The 25,741-nt window shown below is 48.0% G+C and overlaps 2 protein-coding genes across 2 annotated transcripts; both read left to right on the forward strand.

Annotated features, from left to right (window-relative positions):
• The first annotated feature begins 1,201 nt into the window (after window positions 1-1,201).
• Window positions 1,202-3,055, forward strand: LOC126543615 (solute carrier family 22 member 7-like). The gene has a single exon (XM_050190722.1). It carries the CDS (start codon window positions 1,202-1,204, stop codon window positions 3,053-3,055), a length of 1,854 nt encoding a protein of 617 aa, XP_050046679.1.
• A 10,381-nt stretch (window positions 3,056-13,436) lies between these two features.
• Window positions 13,437-15,275, forward strand: LOC126543616 (solute carrier family 22 member 7-like). Its single transcript, XM_050190723.2, has one exon. It carries the CDS (start codon window positions 13,437-13,439, stop codon window positions 15,273-15,275), a length of 1,839 nt encoding a protein of 612 aa, XP_050046680.2.
• Window positions 15,276-25,741: the final 10,466 nt, after the last annotated feature.

Genomic DNA, 25,741 nt, shown 5'->3' on the forward strand with positions numbered 1-25,741 from the left:
TACCAGACCTTCAGTGCGTAATGAAATGTCTAATGGACATAGCAACAACTCATCTTTAAGGTTAATTTTTGTGCTGTAAACCTCAATGCAGTACAGCAGGCCTACTAACTTCAGCTTTAATTAATCTCTCTCTCTCTGTTTCTCTCTCTCCCATCATACGGCAGACATACTGATCAAGCATGTCTGCCTGGATCAACATGAATTACGTCAGCATGGCCTTTCCTTTTCCCACTTTACCCTGCGCAGAGTAGCAGGCCCCAGGCAAAGCTTTACCGAACGTCTTCTCTGCTATCTCACATTAGGAATGTTCCCTCATCCCTCTTGGCTGCTGGGTATGTGTAGGTATGTGTAGTAGGCCGCTTGGGCCATTTCGTATGTGCCACTGGGTATGAATAGACATGTGCAAGAATAGACAACTTGGGCCCCTGAATATGTGCAACTGGGCATGTGTCACTGGGTATGTGCCCGAATATTCCGCTTCGCCCATTCGGTATGGGTAAATGCAAATGTGAAACTAAGTATGTGAACATCCCCCAGAATGGGTATGCGCCACTGTGCAGGTTCCCCTATAGACAAGCAAAAGAGGAGCCAAGGGGTTACTTATCGCCAGCATAAAATTTGAGGGGTCAGCTACAGAGAAGCGGAAAAGCCCGCATCAATAACAGTCGAGTGTGAAGAAAGTAGTGTAATGAATGGGGCAATAGCGCTCATTCAGTGTGGATCGTTGAGCAACAGAAACGTGAAGATGTCCTTACAAGAAAATTGAGCGAATCGACTACATAGAAGGGAAAAATCAGACAAGACCGCGTGTCCCTACACATCGCTTCAGTTCTATTCGCATGAACGTCTGCATTAATCATGAAAGGAGCTCCAACGGATATTTTTTTAGACAATCATGGGATAGTTCTTAGATAGCAGCACACCAGACTAATAGGACAGGTTACTATGATAAACATGGTAATCTAATTATTAACGGATAAAGTGAAATCAGCAATCTTTGGTCGCCAAGTAGTAAACGGAGATGCCAACGCCGTGCAAAGGCGCGCGACAACGTGACAGGTTGTATAGTGCATGCGCTGAAGCAGAAGAAGAAGAAGCCTTCTTTTCGGCAGGTCCGCACAGCTGGCGTTTAGTGAAAATCTTCAATTCCAATACTGTTCAAGACTGCTAAGCCCGGAGAGCCTCACCTGAGAACTGGGCGATGGACGTCCTTCTACCTCACCGACTGGCCGGCGCCGATCTCCGAACAAGCGAGTCGTTTGACTGCGAGGAAGCGTTTGGTCACGGCCCTTTCCAGAAGAGGATGCTCGTCCTCATTCTTCTAGGAGTCTTCTCGGTTAATTGCCATACCTTGGTGATTTCCCTTATCACCGGTGACGTCGACCATTGGTGCAAGCCGCTCGCTGGTTTCAACATCTCTGCAGCCGATTGGAAGAATGTTGCCATACCGATCGAGGCGGATGGACGCTTCAGCCGCTGCCGCGTTTACGAACGCTGCAAGCCACCCGCCCAGCACGGCGATTCCGCTGAGCCTCACAAGATCGGCGCTGTTCTAACCGGGGCCGACGAGTGGTACAACCGATGTGTACAGGACACCAGCGACACACGCGTCGTGCCCTGTAAAGAGTGGGACTACGACGTTAGATCGGCCGAGGCCAGTGCGGTGAGCTCTTGGAACATGGTGTGCGACCAACGTTTGCTGCCGGCCATCCTTGTCGCCCTGCAGAACGCCGGCGGCATAGTTTCCCTTATCCTAGCCGGAGCATTCGTAGACCACGTCGGAAGGAGAGTCATGCTACTGTCCTCCGCCGCAGCGGTAGTCACCTGCACGGTGTGCACCTTCGCGGCAACAACTTACGTGCGCTACGCTGTGCTGCGCATCCTTACCGGGGCCATTGTCGCTGTACACACGATTTTTACCTGCATCATACCGTTCGAGGTGATGACGCACGCGCACAGGCCGCAGCAAGTGCTCCTCCTGGCGGCTCTGGGCCTGACGTTATGTGAGGTTTGGAGTGTCATCATCAAACCCATGGTCATCGACTGGCGTCTGAAGCAGGTCGTGTTCCTGGCCCCGACGGCTCTCCTGCTCCCGGCTTTGTCTATTGCCCGAGAGTCGCCTCGTTGGCTCGTCACGAAAGGAAGACTGGACGCAGCCGAAGCACTCATGATGGAGGCTGCCAGTACCAACAATGTCCCACTTCCTGTCACGGCCTGTCTCGTGGAGAAGCTGAGAGAACAGATCAAGAGCCACGCAAGTCTCGATGGTGCGGACATGGAAGGCTTGGTCGACTATCGCTCCCTCCGGCGTCGAGCGTTGGCGATGTTTGCCGTTTGCTTCTCCATATCTTTTGTTTTTTACCTCGATGCCTTCTCGACGGCGCAGTACAACGAATTTTGGATCCCCTGCCTCACGGTTGTCGTCACAATGGCCACGTACGCGGGGATGCACTTCCTGATGACCGGCGTCGCCCTCGTCAAAGTTCTCAGCATCTGCTTCCTGTTGACGGGCTTCATACAATGCGCGCTGAGTGTGGCGGTGGGCGCTGGATTCGTCATGATCAGCAAGGCCTTACTCGTGCTCTCCAAGGGCGTCTCTAACGTAATTTTTGTACATTGTTTCACCTACGTCCTGGAACTCTTTCCATCGGCAGTCCGCGCCGGTGTCGCATGCTGGGCGTTCGCCTTCGGGCGTATCGCGGCCATGTGCGCGGCAATGACCATCGTCCTGAAGCCAGCCGGACACGAAGACGTGGTATTCGCCGTGGCGGGACTTTTCCTCTTCGTCTCCCTTCTCGTCATCCGCGCCCTGCCACCCACGACAGTGGTCGAAGAAGCACGAATCGTGGCCAGGCGCGCATCAGACTCCACCAGGATCTCCATGGATCACATGAAACGAACCCTCGTACAGAGGATGGTACGCAAGAAGCCCAAGACCGGAAGCATGGAGAGCTCCAAGTCATCCAGCAGGAAGAGTGGGAGGAGTGGTGGCAGCAAAACTCCTGGAAGTTCTAAAGTGTCTCGTCGATTTAAAACCGAGCAAGCGCCGGAATGAAGCCACTGGAAGCTTAGTATCAAGTGACTGGGCATGGTGTCGTGTTGGCGGCTTCGAAAAGTCGCTTCTTGGATTCGTGTCTGCTATAATTATGCTTTTAAATGTTCTTTTGCACTTAGCCCAGTGAAAAACAGGAACTTTCTTATGTTCTAACCTCCTATCTGTGTTGTCTGCACAGAGTATCCTTCTTTGTTTCGTGCGCATTTTTTCTTTTACCTGGCAAATATAATTTCCATCATTTTGTTAGATAAACATTGGCTCTTTGAAAGTTTATGTGTGCCCTCGACCGCGAGACTACTCAATCTTACCTCAGAAGTCCAGGCTGCAAATTTGGAATGGAAAAAAAGGAGCATAATTTTTTGCATTGCGAATATATACATAAACGCATGCATACCTGCTTTAATGTCCACGCGCACGTTTAATATATATGCGCACTCCACTGACCAATATTACTTGGAGTAGGGATTGCCCCGATAGAGGCGACTTTGTTCCTCGGCCTACGAAGGTAACGTGAAATTGAAGACTAGAGTCCAAACTGATTTCCACAATGGTCGGACTACCACCGCGCTATAGTTCCCCTAATTACTTAAATATGAAACTGTTGCGCACCGAGTTATGCAATGAGATGCAGTGAAGAAGGTGCGGAGCTCATGTTTGTAGCCAGGCGCTTTCGAAATTAATGAAACCACGAATGAAATGCAAGGTCCGTACGCAACCGCGTGTTGTTTAAGAAGAGTAAGCGTATTAAGCATTTTCTCCACCGGTCGCTTTTAACAACCATGGAACAATGATAAATAAGATCGTCCCCTTGTTCTTGCCTGTACGTATTGTTGCATCATGGTACATAAATAATACACGTTTTATTGCCCTATTTGCCTTTGTAACCAGTACGCTGACTACTATGGCCAACATTTTGAATACAGCGAGTGCACCGGAACATTTGTTAAATTTTCTTTCGAGACAGTCGCACCGCCAGATAGCAAACAATTAGCTGCTTCATTTGGTTTATTTATTCACTTATTTATTTAATTTATTTATTTAGTTATTTATGCGCGGATCGTTTTCTTTGGCTTTTAACCCATTTTCTGGGTCAACGGGCTTTTTCCGCTGAAGGCTCGTGGTCTCACGGTACCGTGTTGCAGTACACGTTCAACGTCGAAAGTTCTTTTGAGGGCAACTCCGGCGATATTATTTTTACTGCAACAGGGTTACGGCAATTTCATGTTCCTGAGACCTTCCTGTCTAGTATGACGTATCAGATAGTGGAATTTATTAGCAAATTGGAAACTAACTTTATATAAGCAAAACAGCGCAACAACAAAATTTACATCTGGCCGAGCATTCGAGCGAACCCCTTCATGTGACGTAAATGTTAGTCAACGAAAACGGCGAAGGGCAGAGACGCTCAGCCGATTCGTGACCGTGCCGGACCATTGCCACAAGGTCTTCGGGTGACTTGTCAGCCGCACCAGCTTTTCAGAGCTGTCTGACAGTGACAGCTCCTATTCCGATGAAATCGACAGCCATGAATCGTCGTTCGCCTTCGACATGCCGCCAAACCACCAGCGTCAAGCGCAACCCATCGCACCGCGATGCAACACAAATACCTAGGGTAAGCCCTAACCACTGATTTGATGCGGGCTGCTTGCTATCTTAGGCGTTTTACCCCCTTCTCCGGGAATGGTTTCGGTGCGCCTTTTTTCATGTTCCTGCACGCGTCATTTTTTACGCGCTAGTGCAATGTCCCCTTATACGTATAGCTCAGGATCGTCGAATCAACTACGCCGTCCTCACTCGTCTGCGCGTGACGTCATTTCCGTCATAACAAAATGCAGTCAGTAACTGAGAGGAGGCGAGGCAAGTGGTCCGAGGCGACTGATGAAATCCATTTGTGAAACATCCGTGACACTCTGCCGCCTGCTGTTATTGAAGGAATTACGGAAGTGTGCAGAGAAACACACCCGTCCGTTGACCTTTTATATGCACGGCTTCTTGTTCGAGAGCTTCGTGGTGTCCGAAGTTTTAGACGCCACGCTCCCCCTTGGCGCGCTGTTTCGCGTTTCTGCGCCGCCTGTGCTAGAATGTACTAGAAAATACTGGGAGAGTGGCGGGATCGACGCGCGAATATATGGACAGAGCGTGAAGCCCTTGCTGCGAGCAGCCGCCGGAGGCTGTGCTTGGGTGAACCCGTGGGCTTTCTCTCCTCAAATAAGCGGCGGGCATGAGATACACGCGTGCTTTCGCCATTAACGCGATAACACCGGTGACGTTAAAATCGTACGACGCTGCAAAGTAATCCTGGAGGGACTAGCCACAGGAAAGTACGCGTTTGCTTCTTACGTGATGATTTATATCTTTCCCTTCCACGAGTGCAACTTTCCCATCACATTGGTCGTGTCGCGACTCACCATTCTGAAAGCCCCGATTCAGTGTGCCACGTGACTCGTGTCTCGCGAATTCGGGAGTGACCTGGCGCTAGCCCTGCCAGCTCCAACTGCGGCATGGGTTTCCATAAGACGTGGGTTCTCCTTGTTTCGTGTGTCGTGTTGCGTGGCTGTTCAACGCTGAAGTAAATGGCTTACCCATCTGCGAAACACCTGTCGAGTGTTCCTTCGCCAGGAAGAACGGACTACCTGTCGACAAGGTCATTTTGGGGGTGACAATGAGGCGGTGATAACGAGACGGAGGTAGAGTACGCCCCTTTCGGGCCACAAAGAATAGGTAAGAGTTTGAGCTCTGGGGAAAACGGAAGAATGCGCCCCTCATTCAAACATAGTGGTATGCAGCGGCCACGTCTGATGAAGCGCTGCTGACGTCAGTTGCTTTTTCTCCGGTCAACAGAAGCGGGCTACGCTGAAGAACGCTTACCTCCAACTGAGGGAAGGGAAGAACCAAAAGTGGTCGCCTCGGAGTTTTTCAAGAACCAAGACAGCGGTTCGTCTCCTGAAGCTAATAGCACCCACCGGCCGGGGGTCCGATGATTGCTTTCATTTTATTCTCCCTTCTGGGTTATTAAAACAGCCCCGATACGCAGCTTAATATGTCATGTCATCTGAAGCCTTCACCTTGTTCTAACTAAAACGTTCCAATTGTTGCAACGCAACGTCGTCATCTCTACTTGGTCGCCTTGTACGTCTGGCTAATGGCACGTTTAGCTGTGACCCCTACCATTTAATCAACGCCGGATGGGTATCCACCATCCCAACAATCCACATTCGTTGCGCGCGCAGTTATTCGTAAGTGGGATATTATAAAAGAGTGATCAGTGGTCTGATCAACGTGAGGCATGACGTAATGTATGATGGGAGAAATTGGGACGACGAGCACAACCAGCCCAACGTAGCAGATGTGTTTATAGCGAGCGTCTAGTTCACGTTGTCACTTGGCCCTTCATTTTTTTTTTCTCTCTCTTTTCGTCAGGACCGAAACACCGCTATAATGCAGCCCTAAGTGCCGCTTAGGTGTCATAAATGCGTTTGCTAATTAAAGGAAACACCCTATCGACGTTGTTAAAAAAAGCTTGTAGAAGCTAGACCGATCGTTTGAAATTGAATTTTTGAAAGTGCTGCCCTATGAGTTACGCTGGTGCATTGAAGCAAGGTTGAACAGATTGCCGAAGTGGCAATGTCCGAAATTCTTGGGTATGCTTTGAGCCAGCTCTTTGATCAGCTGTATTGGGATTTCCATCTGGTCCTACTGTCGTGGTAGAGATGTCTCATCTCTTCTGTTTATGTAAAAGCTTTCTAACTTAATTTTTTAATCGCTCGGGCTTCTCTGTTCCTGGAGCTGGTTCAGCCTGAACTACGATTTGTTGCTTGTCGAAGTTATCACCAATAACCTGTTGTCCATGTTATCGCCGAACCTTGTGCATTCACACTGTATTCGCGAGACGAATAGGTTTGCCAATTCTGGAAGGTACGCAAGGCACGAGCGATTGTACCCACTGAGTGTGTATCCGAAAAGACATGTTGGCCCATTCCGTATGTGTAATGGGCACGTAGCACTGGGTATTTAAAAAAATAGACAATATGGGCCACTGCAATTAGCATTCTTTCAGAACTAAAGGCATTCTTCAGTATGTCTGCCTGGATCGAACATCCTTTGCGTCAACTTGGTCTTTACTCTTCTTACCATTCCCTTCGCAGAGTAGCAGGACACACACAAAGCTTTTCCTGCCGGCCTCTCTGCTTTCTCACATTAGGAATGTTCCCTCATCCCTCTTGGCCCCTAGGTATGTGCGCCATTTTGTTATGTCTCCGAATAGGTAATGTTGGAGTAGACCGCTTGAGACATTGGGTATGTGCCCCTAGTTATGTGCAAGAATAGAGAACTTGGGTCACTGAATATGTGCAACTGGGCATGTGTCACTGGGTATGTGCCCGAATAGTCCGCTTTGTCCATTCGGTATGTGCAAATGCAAATGTGAAACCAAGTATGTGAACATCCTCCACAATGGGTATGTGCCACTGAGTAGGTGCCCCGATAGGCAAGCAAAAGAAGAGCCAAGGTGCTACATATCGGCATCATAAAATTTTAGAAGTCAACAACAGGGGAGGGAAAAAGCCAGAATAAAGAACAGCCGCGCGTGAAGAAAGTGGTGAAATGACCCGAATAGGACAATAGCGCGCATTGAGCGTGGGTGGTTGAGCAGCAAAAAAGTGAAGATGTCCGTACCAGAAAATTGAGCGAAATCGACTACATAGAAGGGAAGAATGCAACAAGACAGTCTGTCCCTACCTGGCTTCAGTGTTATTCGCATGAACGCCTGCACTGATCATGACAGGAGCTCACCGAATATTCTTTTTAAAGAAAATCACGGATTAACATTAAGATAAGAGCACACCAGACTAGTAGGACAGGTTCCTAGGATAATTATGGTAATCGCTTTATTAAAGGATGAAGCGAAATAAACTATTTTTGGTTCGCCAAGTATAAAGCGGAGATGCAAACGCTGTACAAAGGCGCGCGACACTATGATAGACTGTGAAGTGCGCGAGCTGATGAAGAAGAAGAAGTACTAAGTTCGGCGCTCCTGCCGTCTCCTGCCGTCTCCTGCCTGTCTTCCTGCTCGCTCGCTGCGGCTTCTGTCACTTGGCCAGGTTTTGGGTGATATTAGGCTTTACTAATCCTATTTATTGAGCTCTCACTAATTCTAACGCCACCTTCATCCTAGGCTGATGTCCATAAACTCCCCAGGCAGGGGTTTTTCCCCATGGGCGGCCTCTATTCCAACGGGTGAATTACCTCTAGATTTGTTCATCCGCAGTGGTGTGAGCAACATCCCGGTGGCTCTGGTTCCTTCAAATGGAGGCTTTATACGTCTGACCAACCCCCATGCGATCCAGAAATCTCTGCAAGCTGCTACCTCTTCATACCAGACCATCACGGAAGTGAGGCAGTTCGGCCGCGGAGGTATCGTGTGTCGATCGCCAGACCAGTCCTGTGTCGCGGATTTGCTAAAGTGCTCATCATTCGCGTCATTACCGGTGAGTGCCTTCATCCCTGCTCACCTCGCCTGCACTAAGGGAATAGTCAGAGGTGTCGATGCTGATCTTTCTCCCGCTGAAACACTTGAGAGATTGTCTGGGACTGGAGTAATCGCTGTTTACCGATGCAATCGAGTTGTAGACAATAAGCGGGTCCCAACAGAATCAGTGATAGCAACTTTTGCTGGAACTTCCTGCCCGTCAGAGCTAAAGGTGTGGCCCCTTGTGTTCAGAGTTGAACCCCTGGCGTCGCGTCCGATTCAATGCCGCAATTGCTGGAGATACGGCCATAGTATGGCAGGGTGTAAATCAAGACAGCGTTGTTGCGCATGTGGGGGAGAACACGCTCAAAATGATTGTAATGCCCAAGAAGAGCGATGCTGTCTCTGTGATGGAAATCATCCAGCCAATTATTTAAACTGTTCTGTTAGGGCTCAAGAATTACAGGTGATTGAAATAATTGATCGTCGACGCTGCTCTAGGATGGAGGCCGTAAACATTGTGAAAGAAAGGGCATCTGGCTATGCGGGGACAATAGGTAGACAAAATCTTACCACGGACCGATCACTTACTGCAACTATAGAGGCCGCTGTGGAAAAGGCAGTTGCTAAAGCTATGGAAAGGTTGGCAATGAGCCTTGGTGAATGTATCTCACAAGCCGTTTCTAGCCATTTATCTCATTTGATGCAAACTACCTGCCCAGCTCCTGCACCAACGCTAACAGTTGATCCTGAGCACCAAACTAACCATGAAAGATCAGACGCCAGTCCTTGCAATCATGATATTGGACTTTCACCTCCCTCTTCCGCGGGCCCTACAACTTGTCATCTGATTAATACAGATTTGGAGATGACAGAGGTTGAACAAAATGCTCGAGCATATAAAAGAACCATGTCTTCTATTAGTGAAGACTCCTCCCCCGGTCCTCACTCAAAAGCTAAGAAAAGTCAGTCCAGTGTTGTGCTAAAGGATAACATTCTACAGAAGGCCGTTTCGACTGCGGCACTTTCCAAAACATAGGATCACTAAAAGTGCTTCAGTGGAACTGCCGCTCTTTATACTCGGCATCAGTAGATTTAACTTGTTTAACTTCTCAATTTAATCCTGATTTAATTATGTTACAAGAAACGTGGCTAAATCCTGAGAAATCTTTTCAACTGAAATTCTACAGGTCATTCCGATTAGACCGTCCTACAAGAGGTGGCGGATTACTTACACTTATCTCATCTAAATTTTGCCATAAGGCTAAAATTTCATTTCAAGTTTGTACTCCAGAGTGTGAAATCCTAGCGATAGAACTGGTTCTCCCGGGATGTTGTCCTTTTACCGTAGTTAATGCATATTTTCCATCTGGCGTACAGGACACTAGCACACTGGATAGTGTTATTAACTCTTGTGGACGTGAAATTCTAATCTCAGGTGATTTCAATTCTCACCATATCTCATGGGGTTTAAGAACAGATTTGTGCGGCACCCGATTGTGGAACTGGTCGTTGGACAATCGACTCACGTGTGCAAACTCCGGATCTATTACGTTTGTTAGAGGCCGATCTTACTCTTCACTAGATCTTACATTCTCTGGCCCAAGTCTCTCCGTAACTTCTTGGTCGACTATTGATTGTTCGACAAGCAGTGATCACCTTCCAATAGTATTTGACGTTGCACGTCCGGTAACATTTATAAGTGACCAGGTTCGAACTTTCATAAATTACAACATTTTTAAAAAATGCTTACGAAATGTTCTTTCATCTCTGTCTGATGCACCTACAGAACAAAAAACCACGATTATCTGTTCCGCTTTGGAAAGTTCTCAAAAGAAGGCTCAATTTGAGATTACATTGAATAAAAGAAATTCTTACAGTCCTTGGTGGAATGAAGAATGCACTCGAGACTACAGAAAGAGAAAAGCTGCTTGGAAAAAATTATTGCATAACCAGAGTCCCCAAAATTGGAGTGACTATAAATTTTTTCGGGCTGTCTTTAAGCATACAGTTTCTAAAGCCAAAGATGAATTCGACTGTAAGCATTTTGATTTCTTGTCTAACAATAAAAATAAGCGTGCATTGTTCCGTTTTCTCCGCGGTAGAAAAGTTCTTCCGCGTCAAATTAATATCGACTCTATAATCTTAAGTAGCGATGAAATGAAACAATCACTAGAAGAAATCGCGAAGGGATTAGAAATTAGATTTTCTTCTTTCTTGCCAGGTTGTTCTCGCTTAGGAAGGGCATCAGATGATTTTACAGAAATCTCCATGTTAGAATTGGCTGAGATCGTGGAGCGACTTCCAGATTCAGCTCCCGGTGTGGATGGGGTAACATCTACTATGATCAGAATTTTATTTAAGGAAGCTCCTGATGACCTTTTAGCTATTGTAAATTACTCAATTCGCTTCTCATGGATTCCGTCTGCGTGGAAAATTGCTAAAATCATCCCTATTCTTAAAAATCATGGGGAAGGATATACAATAGATAACATTAGGCCATTTGCACTAACCTCAAATTTGGTTAAATTAATTGAAAGAATTCTATATGCCCGCATGATTAAATTTATACAGAACAAGGACTTGCTTAGCCCCTGCCAAATTGGATTCCGACCATCATGTTCAATTTGGCATGCTCACGTGGATCTAGAAAGCAGAATAAAATTAGCACGGCGACAGAGGCAAATAGGTGCTCTTGTGACATTAGACATTTCCAAAGCCTACGACAGTGTAGAACACTTAATTTTATTAGATATATTGCGAAATCTAGAGATTCCAAATTACTTTTCAAACTGGATTGGTGAATTTTTAAATGGAAGAACATTTTACTGCAGTCTGAGAGGCGTTTCCTCGAGTATATATAATCAATCGCGAGGTGTTCCACAAGGAGCTGTCACTTCCCCGTTACTATTTAATATTCTGATGTGTTCCATTTCTCTACATCAAGAAGTACACACATACGTATACGCGGATGACATTGCTTTCTTTGCATCAGACGGTGATATTCACTCTCTATATTATCGACTACAAAACTACCTCAACGCCATAGAAACCTGGTTAAACAAAATTCGCCTTTCACTTAACGTTAGAAAATGCTCGATATTGGTTTTCCCTCTTAACACTCCAGTTAATATATCGATATCCTATCGCCTCGAGACTATACCTAAAGTGGAGTCGGTGAAATACTTAGGTGTAGTATATGACGGTTCCCTCAGCTGGCTCGGCCATATTGACCATATAGTTAAAAAAGGAGTGCGAGCAGTTGGTATGCTACGTAAGCTGTGCAATAGTCGGTCCGGAATGCGGAGAGATCCACTTTTAATAATATACAAAATGTATGTACGGCCCATTTTAGAATTTGGATGTGTTTTATTTTCTGGTGCTCCAGCTTATAAATTACGTCCCCTTGTTCTACTTGAGCGGGAAGCCCTACGACTGTGTTGCGGGTTACCGAAATATGTTGCCAATAACATATTACACCAAGAAGTCAGGTTGCCCTCAATATTGTGTAGATTTCGGTTACTGACGGTGCAAACAGTATTAAAATTGTATGAATCCCCTATTACAAGATTGAAATGCATATTCATATCCGAGCCTGCACTTTTCTTCGGAGTACATTGGCATCGTTTTCATACACCACAGGTGGTCTTCGCACAAACATTGATAAATCCCTTAAATGTACGTCTCTGGGAGGTACCGCCTATTTGTGATGTGCGAGAGAACCTACAGATTATATATGATGACATCTACCGAAATAATGCAAAACATCTCCCTTATAATATATTAAACGGCTTATTACAGGACCATTTATTGAGTTTATCTATAAGTACGGTCATTGCGACAGACGCCTCACAGTGTGAAGAAAAATCTGGAATTGGCATTTTCTCTCCTGCTCTAGACTGGTCATTTGCAATCAGGATTCCGGACTTCTATTCCGTATTTTTGGCTGAATTTCTAGCGGTAGTTCTAGCCTTACGCAAACTAAATTTTTCAACATCGGCGGTAGTAATTATAACAGATTCTTTATCCTTATGTTCCTCGCTCACAGCAAATGGTGTCACTAACCTTTTACGTACATTTCATTTTCTAGTGCCTGCCCACATAAATTTAATTAGATTGGTTTGGGTGCCTGGACATAAAGGATTAGTCATGAACGAAATGGCTGACAGTCTCGCGAGAGAGGCCCTCAGTGGCCCTGTATTACCATTACTTCCTACAATAGCTTACCTGACGACCACAAGATTCAGGAGATACACAATTACTCAAGACTTTTTGAACCCAGCTGTAGCTAATTTTTCAGAATATCGACACCTCCTATTCCCTTGGCCCAAAAATTCCTTTCACACCAGAAAAACTGAAGTCATCTTTACCCGATTACGTTGTCGAATACCAAAATTAAACTTCTATCGTCACAGGGCTGGTCTGGTGCCCTCCCCTCTGTGCCCAGTCTGTGGAGAAGATGAAACAATAGATCATTTTTTCATATTCTGCCGCCGTTTCACTTCCTTAAGAAAAAATCTAGAATCAAGTTTTACACATCTTGGTTTGAGCTTTTCAATTATAAATATCCTTTCCCTAGGAGCCTCCTCTCTTGGAAAGTGCCACAGGGATATTTGCTCAACCGTGGAGGATTTTATAAGTTCTACAAAGAGATTGTCTTGAATTCTTAAACATTTTATTTTTGTTCATTTTCTCCAGTTAGCTTTACCAATTTCAGTCTTTTAATAAAGATAGCCTAATTTCACCCAAATCTTGGCCAATCCCCCACAGTGGGTGTGCGCCATCGCATAAGGAGTACCATACCATACCTACCATTCGGCCCCTCCGCACCGCTAGCTCTCGTCTCTTTGAATCGTCTCTTTGGATACCGCACAACACTACTGAACCCGAAGAGCGACATCTGAGAACCAGGCGATGGACGTCATCCTCCCCCAGCGACTGGCCGGCGCCGATCTCCGAACAAGCGAGTCTTTTGACTGCGAGGAAGCCTTTGGTCACGGCCCTTTTCAGACAAGGATGCTCGTTCTCGTTCTCCTGGGACTTTTCTCGGTTAATTGCCAAGCAATCGTGATACCCCTTGTCACAGGTGACATCGATCATTGGTGCAAGCCGCTCGCCGGTTTCAACATCTCTGGAGCCGATTGGAAGAATATTGCCATACCGATCGAGGCCAATGGACGCTTCAGTCGCTGCCGTGTTTATGAACGCTGCAAGCCGCCCGCTGACCACATCGATTCCGCTGAGCATCGCAAGAGCGGCGCTGTTCTAACCGGGGCCGACGAGTGGTACAGCCGATGCTTCCAGGACACCAGCGACCTACGCGACGTGCCCTGTGAAGAGTGGGACTACGATGTTCGGACGGCCAAGGCCAGTGCGGTGAGCTCTTGGAACATGGTGTGCGACCAACGTTTGCTGCCGGCCATTCTTGTCGCCCTGCAGAACGCCGGCGCCGTTGTTTCCCTCATCCTAGCCGGAGTCTTCGTTGACTATGTCGGAAGGAGAGCCATGCTGCTGTCCTCCACCGCAGCGTTAGTGACCTGCACGGTGTGCACCTTCGCGGCCACTAATTACGTAGGCTACGCTGTAGTGCGCTTCCTTACCGGGGCCAGTGTCGCGGTACACATGATCTTTACTTGCCTCATACCGTTCGAGGTGATGACGCACGCGCACAGGCCGCAGCAAGTGCTCCTCCTGGCGGTTCTGGGCATGACGTTATGTGAGGTCTGGAGTGTCATCGTCAAACCGATGGTCATCGACTGGCGTCTGAAGCAGGTGATGTTCCTGGCCCCGACGGCTCTCCTGCTCCCGGCTTTGTCTACCGCCCGAGAGTCGCCCCGATGGCTCGTCGCGAAAGGAAGACTGGACGCGGCGGAAGCACTAATGATGGAGGCTGCCGAAACCAACAATGTCCCACTTCCTGTCACGGCCTGTCTCGTGGAGAAGCTGAGAGAACAGATAAAGAACCACGCAAGTCGCGAAGGTGCGGACATGGAAGACTTGGTCGACTATCGCTCCCTCCGGCGTCGAGCGTTGGCCATGTTTGCCGTTTGCTTCTCCATGTCTTTTACATTTTACCTCGGCGCCTTTTCGATGGCGTCGTATAACGAATTTTGGATCCCGTGCTTCACGGTTGTCATCACACTGGCGACGTACGCGGGGATGCACTTCCTGATTACCGGCGTCGCACTCGTCAGAGTGCTCAGCGTGTGCTTCCTCTTGACGGGCTCCATACAATGCGCGCTGAGTGTGGCGGTGGGCGGTGGATACGTCACGATCACAAAGACCTTACTCGTCCTGTCCAAGGGTGTCTCTAACGTAGTCCTTGTACACTGTTACACCTACGTCCTGGAACTCTTTCCATCGGCAGTGCGAGCCGGTGTCTTCTGCTGGGCGTTTGCCTTCGGGCGTGTCGCGACCGTGTGCGCGGCAATGACCCTCGTCCTGAAGCCAGCCGGACACGAAGACCTGATGTTCGCCATTGCGGGACTTTTCCTCTTCGTCTCCCTTCTCGTCATCCGCGTCCTGCCACGCACGACAGTGGTGGAAGAAGCACGAATCGGGGCAAGGCGAGCTTCAGACTTCTCCAGGATGGCCATGGATCACATGAAACGAACCCTCGTACAGGGGATATTACGCAAGAAGTGCAAGACTGGAAGCCTTGAGAGCTCCAAGTCACCCAGCAGGAAGAGTGGGAGGACTGGTGGCAGCAAAAGTCCTGGCATTTCTAATGTGTCTCGTCGATTTCAAACCTAGCCAATGCTGAAGTGAAGCCACCGGAAGATTTGTATGAAATTACTGGGCGCGATGTCCTGTTGGCGACATCAAAAACTCGTTTCTTGAGTTCGTATCTATTATAATTATGGATTCAAATATTCTTTTGCACTCATAACATCGAAAAGCACGAACTCAATGTTCTAACTTATATTCCTTTCCGCTTCGACGGCACAGAGTATTTTTGTGTGTTTCGTGAGCGTTTTTTATATCTGGCAAATATAATTTTATCCTTTGGACAGCTAAAGCATTGGCCCTTTGAAAGTTGATGTGTGTGTTTGACCACGAGACTACTGAAACTTACTTCAGAATTCCAGGCTGCACGTTGGGAATGGAAAAAAGCATGATTTTTTTTCATTGCTAATATACACGTAAACGCATGCACACATGATATAATCACCACGCGCACATATATATGCGTAATACCCTGACCAAAATTACGTGGACTAGGGATTCCCCGATAAAGGCGACTTTGTTCCTCGGCCTACGAATGTAACTAACTTCAAATTGAAGACTACAGTCCGAAATGATTTCAACAATGGTCGGACTACCACCGCGCCAGAGTTCCCCTAATAAGTTAAATATAAAACTAATGTGCACCGAGCCATGCAATGAGAGAGAGAAACAACTTTATTTAGTCGCCTGTAGAACGACACCATGACTAAACGGCGCCGCGACGTGGGCCCGGAGGTCTTGTCAGCGGGTGGTCTCTACTCAACTCCAGCGCGTGTTACCCCCGCGGTCTGTCGCCCTGAGGGGGACAGACCCGTCGGTTTCGCTCGTCCTTTGTAATTAAAGAGCCGCCGAGACCTGCTAGACGGCTCAGGTTTGGATTTCGTGGTAGTAGCATTCCGCCGCAGCCGCGAGTCACGGCGAAATCGTTGAACTTGTCGAAACTTCGTCGGGGAACTTGGAGCAATACCATAGGATGTGCGTCAGGGTGGCCCTCTCCCGCTGGCACAGGCAGCACACATCACTCATATACTTTCGGGTACACATGATTCATTAACACTGGCGTGGGTAAGGAACCAGTTTGTAATTGTCTGAACAACACCACCTCCGCTCGGTTCAGCCCCGGGTGCGGGAATTGGAAAGTCCTTCGAGCCAGACGGTGAAACTGTTTCAGTTCGTTGAACGTCGTCATGCGGTCCTTGGCACTACACCGTGTTGGACGGTCGGTTGCAGCAGCGCGGTTGGTTAGCGCTCGCGCCAATACGTGTGCCGTCTCCTTGTGGTTATCGTGCTGCTACGACGCATCGTGGTCCGCTTGCGCCGGGAACCACTTGATTTTAACATACCTATTCTCTCGTTGCAGGTCAGTCGAACACAGAACGCGCACAGCCTCACCACAAACTTTGCCCTTCGCATAATTCCGCACTGCACTTCGCGAATCACACAACACCGTTTGGCACCCGGGGTCGGCAATAGCCAGGGCAATGGCCACCTCCTCCGCCTGACACGCCTCTCGGACTCGTAAGCTCGCCGCTGTCCTCGTCGAGCCGGACGACGCCTCGATGACGGTAGCTACGAACGCCGCGCTGTCTCCCTGGTATTCTGCCGCATCCATGAACCTTGCGTGCTCGTCCTTGGCGTGAAAGTCGATGAAGGCCTTGGCCATCGCCGCTCTTCTCTCTTCTTTAAACTCCGGGTTCATGTACCCGAATACGGCGTCGTGTCCCGTCCATGAAAGGAAGGTCGCTACTCGCCATTTTCGCCCCGTGCGTGAAGCCCAAATATTGAAGTATGAGCCTGCCGGCTTCGGTTATAGAGAGCCGCTGCAGCTGGGCGGGCCGTTGAGCTTCCACAATTTCCTCGAGGGTATTGTGTACCCCCAGGCTCAGGAGCTTGTTGGTGTTCGTACACTCGAATAGAGTGAGCGCCGCCTTGTAAGCTCGTCGTACCAGGGCATTGATCTTATTCTTTTCACACTGCAACCAGTTGTGAAAGGCTGCAACGTAGGTGACGTGGCTGACTACGAAGGAGTGCACAAGCCTAATTAAGCTTTCCTTCTTCATCCCGGCCTTGTGGTTGGCGACCCGTCTGATGAGACGTATTGGGTTTGTAATCTTGGCTGTAAGGCGGGAAATGGTCTCACCGTTGCCCCGTCGCTTGTCTATAATCAGGCCGAGCACCCGGATTTTGTCGACCTCCGGGATCACTTGGCCGTTCCTCGACACGATCTTGATGGCCTCGTAATCCCTCGCTTCACTCTTGTTAAGTCTGACGTACTTCGGTGGTAGCACCGGCAGTTCTGACTTGCTCGGTGATGAGATCAAACCGGAACCGTTTAGCTGATCTTCGATCGCGTCGACGGCTTCTTGCGGCGTGCTCTCATTGTGCAATACAATGCAATGCTCCTAATGCAATGCTTCATTGCATCTCATTGCATATCATGCAATGAGATGCAATGAAGAAGGCGCGAAGCTAATTTTCAAAGAGGGCAGAAATAAATACCGCAGTTTCCCCCGAAAGACGAAAGGTCGAGACGTCTATACGAAGTATGGATAATTGTTCTATCGTCCACATAAATGTGTCGGAATTTTTTGTAATTAAATTAACAAACATGGTGTCACGCGCGTACAGGCAAACGTGAACACAAATCGGTTCGATGACGGCGGACACTCGCTACCAACACTGTCGCGTGAGGAATCGCGGCAGCAGCCGGGAGCGAGTTGCCTGTCGTACTGCATCTCGCTTCAACGCGAACTAATGCCGAGAACACATCGCACATGCCTAAAGCGGCCAGCTACCCGCACGCGCAGTCCCGATTTACATCTTCACTTTCCACAGCTGCGGTCGTAGTAGCGTGAGCCATCGCTCCTAGATCACGACGCCGACTGTGAGCTATTCGGCGAGAACGCACGAGCAGCAGCAGCAGCAGACAGCCACGGTCAGCAGGAGATGCGCAAGGAAGGGGGTGGAGGGAGGCGATGCTGTAACGAAAGCTTCACTTTAAAAGAACTGTTGTTTGTCCAGCCATATGCGAACTAGCGATATATGAGTTTCCCCTCTGGGCGCAAGCTCTACAGCCGACCACTCTTACAGCTGAACGGTCGAAGGAACATCGACCTCCACAGTAAGCTATGTGGAGAGATATTACCACACTCAACCATATTATCTGGGACTGCTGGAAGGACCCTCCCCCCTACTCTCTCATGGCTCCTCCCTCTACGCCGTGACCAGCCAGGAGGATCAGCTCCAGGGCGTGAACCGAGCCGGGGAGGTGGCTGGCAGGCAAGATCTGACAGGCTACCCTCCCCCCTTGAACGACACCTTTTGCCGAATAAAATTTTGCCTACCTACTGTTGTCCCCGTACAACCAGCCCGGATTCCAAATCTACAAGATGCAGAATTCATCCTGCGAACGCCCTTTGGACAAACGCGTGGCTGCGCCGAAAGGCACAGCGCCTTAACGCTCCCTTGACAAGTCAAGATGCTGCGCCGCCAGGCAGCGGCGTCCTGTGGAGCAGCATCGGCAATCGACATGTCCAAACGTGCAACAAAGCACTAGACAGCCCGGCACCGTATTTCCTTCTCCCTGGAGGTCACCGCGCGCGGCAAACTTGAAGCGCGTGGCCAGCGCGGTCGCTGGTTGGACCCCTCGGACGACCGTCGAGTGCTGGCTTTATATTGGGCCGTTTGAGTGACAATCGTTTCTCGGAGCTTTATATAAGACCCAACGCCGCCGCCTGCATGGAGAACCGAATCCACCGAACCACCGTGAGCCGAGTGCAGCGCTCGAGTAGAGTGAGATGTTTTACGCGTTGGAGTCTCGCCGGACGTCGCCGTGCGGGAACAGTCGCGGTTGCTGTTAGCTCTCGGGCCCCGTGCCCATCCGATCTTGTCCTCTATAATGACCTGTATATAATGTATAAAGTCCCTTTTGTTATTCTCACCGACGCCTGACTCGGAGTCTTCGCTACCGACTAGAGACCTGGCAACGCTCTGTCACGTAACGGGTGACAAGCGCTACGGGAACACCTCAAAGTCGCAACACTACCGACCTGGCAACCAAAGTGAAATTAAATGTATAAATAGACAACCAGGAGCCATCAAAAAGAAAGTGAGAGAAGCAGAGACAATGGATTGGATGAAAAAAAATGGAAACAACAAGGACCATGGAGATTTACAAGAATCCTCATCATCAGCCTGGTTACGCCGACCGCAGGGCAAAGGCCTCTCCCATACTTCTCCAAAAACCCCGGTCATGTACTAATGCACTACCCCGGTCATGTACTCGAGGCGCAGGGAAGGCGGGCGTGGGCTGCAAAGAAAGCTTCGTTTTAAATCAACTGTTGATTGTCCAGCCGTAATCGAACTAGCGATATATGAATGTCCCCTCTGGGTGCAAGCCCTACAGCCCACTACTCTTCTAGCTGAGCGGTCGAAGGAACATCGACCTCCACTGTAAGCTATGTGGAGAGATCGCTACACTAAACCGTATTATCTGGGGCTGCAGGAAGGACCCCCTCCCCCCACCCCACTCTCTCATGGCCGCTCCCTCCTCACCGGGACTAGCCAGGAGGGTCAGCTACGGGCCATGAACAGAGCCGGGGAGGTGGCTGGAAGGCAAAACCTGACAGGCTACCTCCCCCCTTGAACGAATCTTTGGCCAATAGTTTTACCTACCTACCAACCTGGCGACCAAATTGAAATTGAAAGTGTAAATAGACAACCAGGAGCCATCAAAAAGAAAGTGAGAGAAGCAGAGACAATGGATTGGATGAACAAAATGCAAACAGCAAGGACCATGGAGATTTACAAGAATCATCATCTTCAGCCTGGTTACGCCCACCGCAGGGCAAAAGCCTCTCCCATACCTCTCCAACAACCCCGGTCATGTACTAATTGTGGCCATGTTGTCCCTGCAAACTTCTTAATCTCATCCGCCCACCTAACTTCCTGCCGCCCGCTGCTACGCTTCCCTTCCCTTGGAATCCAGTCCGTAACCCTTAATGACAATCGGTTATCTTCCCTCCTCATTACATGTCCTGCCCATGCCCATTTCTTTTTCTTGATCTCAACTAAGATGTCCTTAACTCGTGTTTGTTCCCTCACCCAATCTCCTCTTTTCTTATCCCTTAACGTTACACCCATCCTTCTTCTTTCCATAGCTCGTTGCGTCGTCCTCAATTTAAGCAGAACCCTTCTCGTAAGCCTCCAGGTTTTTGCCCCATACGTGAGTACTGGTAAGACACAGCTGTTATATACTTTTCTCCTGGGGGTAGCGGCAATCTGCTGTTCATGATTTCAGAATGCCTGCCAAACGCACCCCAGCCCATTCTTATTCTTCTGATTATTTCAGCCTCATGATCCGCATCCGTGGTCACTACCCGCCCTAAGTAGATGTATTCCCTTACCGCTTCCAGTGCCTCGCTACTTATCGTAAACTGCTGTTCTCTTCGGAGACTGTTAAACATTACTTTAGTTTCTGCAGATTAATTTTTAGACCCACCCTTCTGCTTTCCCTCTCCAGGTCAGTGAGCATGCATTGCAGTTGGTCACCTGAGTTACTAAGCAAGGCAATATCATCAGCGAATCGCAAGTTACTAAGGTATTCTCCATTAACTCTTATCCCCAATTCTTCCCAATGCAGGTCTCTGAATACCTCCTGTAAACACGCTGTGAATAGCATCGGAGAGATCGTATCTCCCTGCCTGACGCCTTTCTTTATTGAGATTTTGTTGCTTTCTTTATGGAGGACTACGGTGGCTGTGGAGCCGCTATAGATATTACTCAGTATATTTACATACGGCTCGTCTACACCCTGATTACGCAATGCCTCCATGACAGCTGAGGTTTCGACTGAATCAAACGCTTTCTCGTAATCAATGAAAGCTATATACAAAGGTTGGTTATATTCCGCTTATTTTTCTATCACCTGATTGATAGTGTGAATATGGTCTATTGTTGAGTAGCCTTTACGGAATCCTGCCTGGTCCTTTGGTTGACGGAAGTCTAAGGTGTTCCTGATTCTATTTGCAATTACCTTAGTAAATACTTTGTAGGCAACGGACAGCAAACTGATCGGTCTATAATTTTTCAAGTCTTTGGCGTCCCCTTTCTTATGGATTAGGATTATGTTAGCGTTTTTCCAAGATTCCGGTACGCTCGAAATCATGAGGCATTGCGTATACAGGGTGGCCAGTTTCTCTAGAACAATCTGCCCACCATCCTTCAACAAATCTGCTGTTACCTGATCCTCCCCAGCTGCCTTCCCCCTTTGCATAGTTCCCAAGGCTTTCTTTACTTCTTCCGGTGTTACCTGTGGGATTTCGAATTCCTCTAGACTATTCTCTCTTCCATTATCGTCGTGGGTGCCACTGGTACTGTATAAATCTCTATAGAACTCCTCAGCCACTTGAACCATCTCATCTATACTAGTAATGATATTGCCGGCTTTGTCTCTTAACGCAGACATCTGATTCTTGCCAATTCCTAGTTTCTTCTTCACTGCTTTTAGGCTTCCTCCGTTCCTGAGAGCATGTTCAATTCTATCCATATTATGCTTCCTTATGTCAGCTGTCTTACGCTTGTTGATTAACTTCGAAAGTTCTGCCAGTTCTATTCTAGCTGTAGGGTTAGAGGCTTTCATACATTGGGGTTTCTTGATCAGATCTTTCGTTTCCTGCGATAGCTTACTGGTATCCTGTCTAACGGAGTTACCACCGACTTCTATTGCACAATCCTTAATGATGCCCACAAGATTACCGTTCATTGCTTCAACACTAAGGTCCTCTTCCTGAGTTAAAGCCGAATACCTGTTCTGTAGCTTGATCTGGAATTCCTCTATTTTCCCTCTTACCGCTAACTCATTGATCGACTTCTTATGTACTAGTTTCTTCCGTTCCCTCCTCAAGTCTAGGCTAATTCGAGTTCTTACCATCCTATGGTCACTGCAGCGTACCTTGCTGAGCACGTCCACATCTTGTATGATGCCAGGATTAGCGCAGAGTATGAAGTCTAATTCATTTCTAGTCTCGCCGTTCGGGCTCCTCCACGTCCACATTCGGCTATCTCGCTTGCGGAAGAAGGTATTCATTATCCGCATATTATTCTATTCCGCAAACTCTACTAATAGCTCTCCCCTGCTATTCCTAGTGCCTATGCCATATTCCCCCACTGCCTTGTCACCAGCCTGCTTCTTGCCTACCTTGGCATTGAAGTCGCCCATCAGTATACTGTATTTTGTTTTGACTTTACCCAACGCCGATTCCACGTCTTCATAGAAGCTTTCGACTTCCTGGTCATCATGACTGGATGTAGGGGCGTAGACCTGTACAACCTTCTTATTAAGTTTCACAACAAGACCTGCCACTCTCTCGTTAATGCTATAGAATTCCTGTATGTTACCAGCTGTGTTCTTATTAATCAGGAATCCGACTCCTAGTTCTCGTCTCTCCGCTAAGCCCCGGTAGCACAGGACGTGCCCGCTTTTTAGCACTGTATGTGCTTCTTTCGGCCTCCTAACTTCACTGAGCCCTATTATATCCCATTTGCTGCCCTCTAATTCCTCCAATAGCACTGCTAGACTCGCCTCACTAGATAACGTTCTAGCGTTAAACGTTGCCAGGTTCATATTCCAATTCCAATTTTTCTCGTATATGCAAATTCCAGTTTTCTCGTATATGCAAATTAAAATCCGCCGCTATCACATCTGTAAGTTGTGTGTTTGTCGTACTTTGCGAATTTTCTGACGCATTTTACTTTGAGAAATCTAATCAGTTAAGTAACGCCACTGCGCCACGTGGAGGGCCTGCGTGGTTCGAGGGGATTTTTCTCTCACAGACAACGCCGCCAACGCCGACATCGGATTCTCTCCGACACGGGGCCCTAATGCTATCACGTCAATAATTTGGGGCAGTATGTTCTATTATATTCCATTACATTTTAACCGAAGTACTCAACTTCTCCCAGAATAAGAAAAAAATTCATTCGAGGTGCTGCGTATCGATCCCAGTACCTTTCGCATGCTAAGCGAGCGCTCCGGACAAGGAATACCGGTAACGTAACGCTTTTTTACTACGTACCGCTTTCAGCTAAAATCTACGTCAAGCGGAGAGACCGGAGACTCCCGGAGGCAACCGGCTCCCATTGGAACGACGTGCTGCATTCGAATCACTTCTATCGGCGAGAGATGTCAGTGGCAGCTGTAGTTCGGACGAAGCTTGCTCACCTATGGAGACGTTTGCAAACATTGGCGGGTAATTCCATGCAGCGAAAAGAAGGCTTTTCCTTCGTGTGGTCACTTAAGGGCGCGGTCCAAATCTTGTCCCTATTTGAAGTTTCCCGACGAATACAGGGATTAATTAATATAAAAATAATTATTAAATAAATAATAAATAATTAATTAACAATTTATTAATTGACTGGTTGATTTATTTATTTATTTATTTATTTATTTATTTATTTATTTGTTTATTGTGTTTATGGTCAAAAGCATCAAACAGGCTTAGAGGTATATGCGTGGTTGTTTGCGAGGTTGATTTGCCGGGTTTTCCTGCAACTAAATTTCAGTACCCGAGCGTTTCCCCATTCCTCCTCATCGAAATGCGGTGCCGCCGCAGGCCCGAACGGAACTCGCTACATCTTTCTCAACAGCAGAACGACCACCATATATATACCATATATAGCCACTAGGCAGCCGAGCCGGTCACTGAGTGTCGTTTTCAAACGGCTTATCACCCAAAACACGTCATTTGATGCAAGCGCATTGCAAGTGTGTGTGTTCTTGCCAGTCGGTGTCAGTGGACACCTCAAAGCGTCTTTCTCGTCCAGTGATATACCTTAGACTCACGCAACCATCCAGTCTCTGGGTGAGTAGGAGACAGGCTTCTGTTAAATTTCTCTAACGCTCACCCACGTCAGCTCCCCCCCCCCCCCTGCCTGACTCGTCCTTATCGCAATTTTGTCGTGGAATACGAGCACAGGACCACTAAAACAATGCAAGAAACTCTGCGACACTTCGCAATAGAGAGGTCGAGCAAAATAAACGATTGAAATACTCATTGAAGTTGCGCGAAATACTGCACTGCCTTCATTCTTTTCTTATTAAAACCGGAATCAATAGGATTCACCTGTTATTTGTTTTATTTTATTCATTCGTTTATTCATTCATTTATTTATTTATTTGTTTACCATAAGGTTCCGGGGGCTCGATAGAGAGGAGTGGGCAGTATATAAGTAGTCATTAGCAAACATCTCGAATGCTTTCGGCGTAGGTGATTACAGCAACGAAGGCAGCAAGGTGGCTCCAGTCGTAGGCAATTGGTGGTACTAATGCGTGAAAGTAAGCGCTGATGTGGCATGGCCTTACCAGTACCAGATCTCTAGTGCGAGATGAAATGTCAGATGGACGTAGGAACAACTCTACTTTAAGGTCAATTTTAGTGCAGTAAATCTCACTGCAGTACAGAAAGCCTAACATCTTCAGCTACCATTAATATCGCTCTATCTCTTTCTCTCTACCTTTATCTCTCTCTCTATCTATCTATCTATCTCTCTCTCTCTCTTTACGTTCGCAACAGTACATTACCCGCTGCGGTGCCTTAGCGGATATATCGTTACGCGTGGTGTGATAGCTAGAGCATGGCGGTGCTTTGCTGAGGGACGTGGGTTCCACACGAACTGTCGCGGACACATCACCAGCACGATAGAGGCTCTTTCTGAATTTGTAGCCATCTAAGGCATGTAGATACATATTTCCGCTCATTCACGCAAGCTTGTGCCTTTGGACATTGTCGCGCATACCTGGTTGTGATATTTCGAGGGACCGCAATTCACCCGCTGGAATATTGAGGTTACCGCTCAGCGCAGGACGCGCGTCCATACATCCATTGCAACTTTGTCTAATGTTATCGATGATTTTATATGTTGTCTATGTTATCGCTGAACCTTGTGTATCCACACTGTATTCGCGATACGAATAGGTTTGCGGATTCTGGAAGGTACGAAAGGCACCAGCGTTTGTACCGAACGAGTATGTATCCGAATAGACAAATTGGCCCGTTTAGTATGTGTAATGGGCATGTACCACTGTAAGTCGTAAGTTTGGTGAGTTCCCCTCGGTCAGTGTGAGACTGCGGGCCAGGAGTACAAGCTTACAAGAGTACAAGAGTACAAGGAGTTGCCTTCACAAAAGCATACTCTACATTAATTGCAGTGACCGACAGTGCAGCATGCGAGGTCTCTGGCACGGAAGAAAACATCGACCACCTGCTGGGCCACTGTCCACGATATGCCCCAGAGAGACAAGAACTTGCCAAAGCTTTCCAAAAACTAGACAATCGGCCACTTTCTGTACAGGTGCTGCTGGAACACCGCCCCCATCGCCCATCGGCCCATGAAGCGGTAAAGGCGCTCTTGTGCTTCTTAAGGACTACGGGCTTGTGCGACCATCTGTGACTATCGATGCAATTTCAGCAAGACCACACGCGTCAGCGAACTCA

Source organism: Dermacentor andersoni, chromosome 10 (assembly GCF_023375885.2).
Source record: "Dermacentor andersoni chromosome 10, qqDerAnde1_hic_scaffold, whole genome shotgun sequence".
Classification (NCBI taxonomy): domain Eukaryota; kingdom Metazoa; phylum Arthropoda; class Arachnida; order Ixodida; family Ixodidae; genus Dermacentor; species Dermacentor andersoni.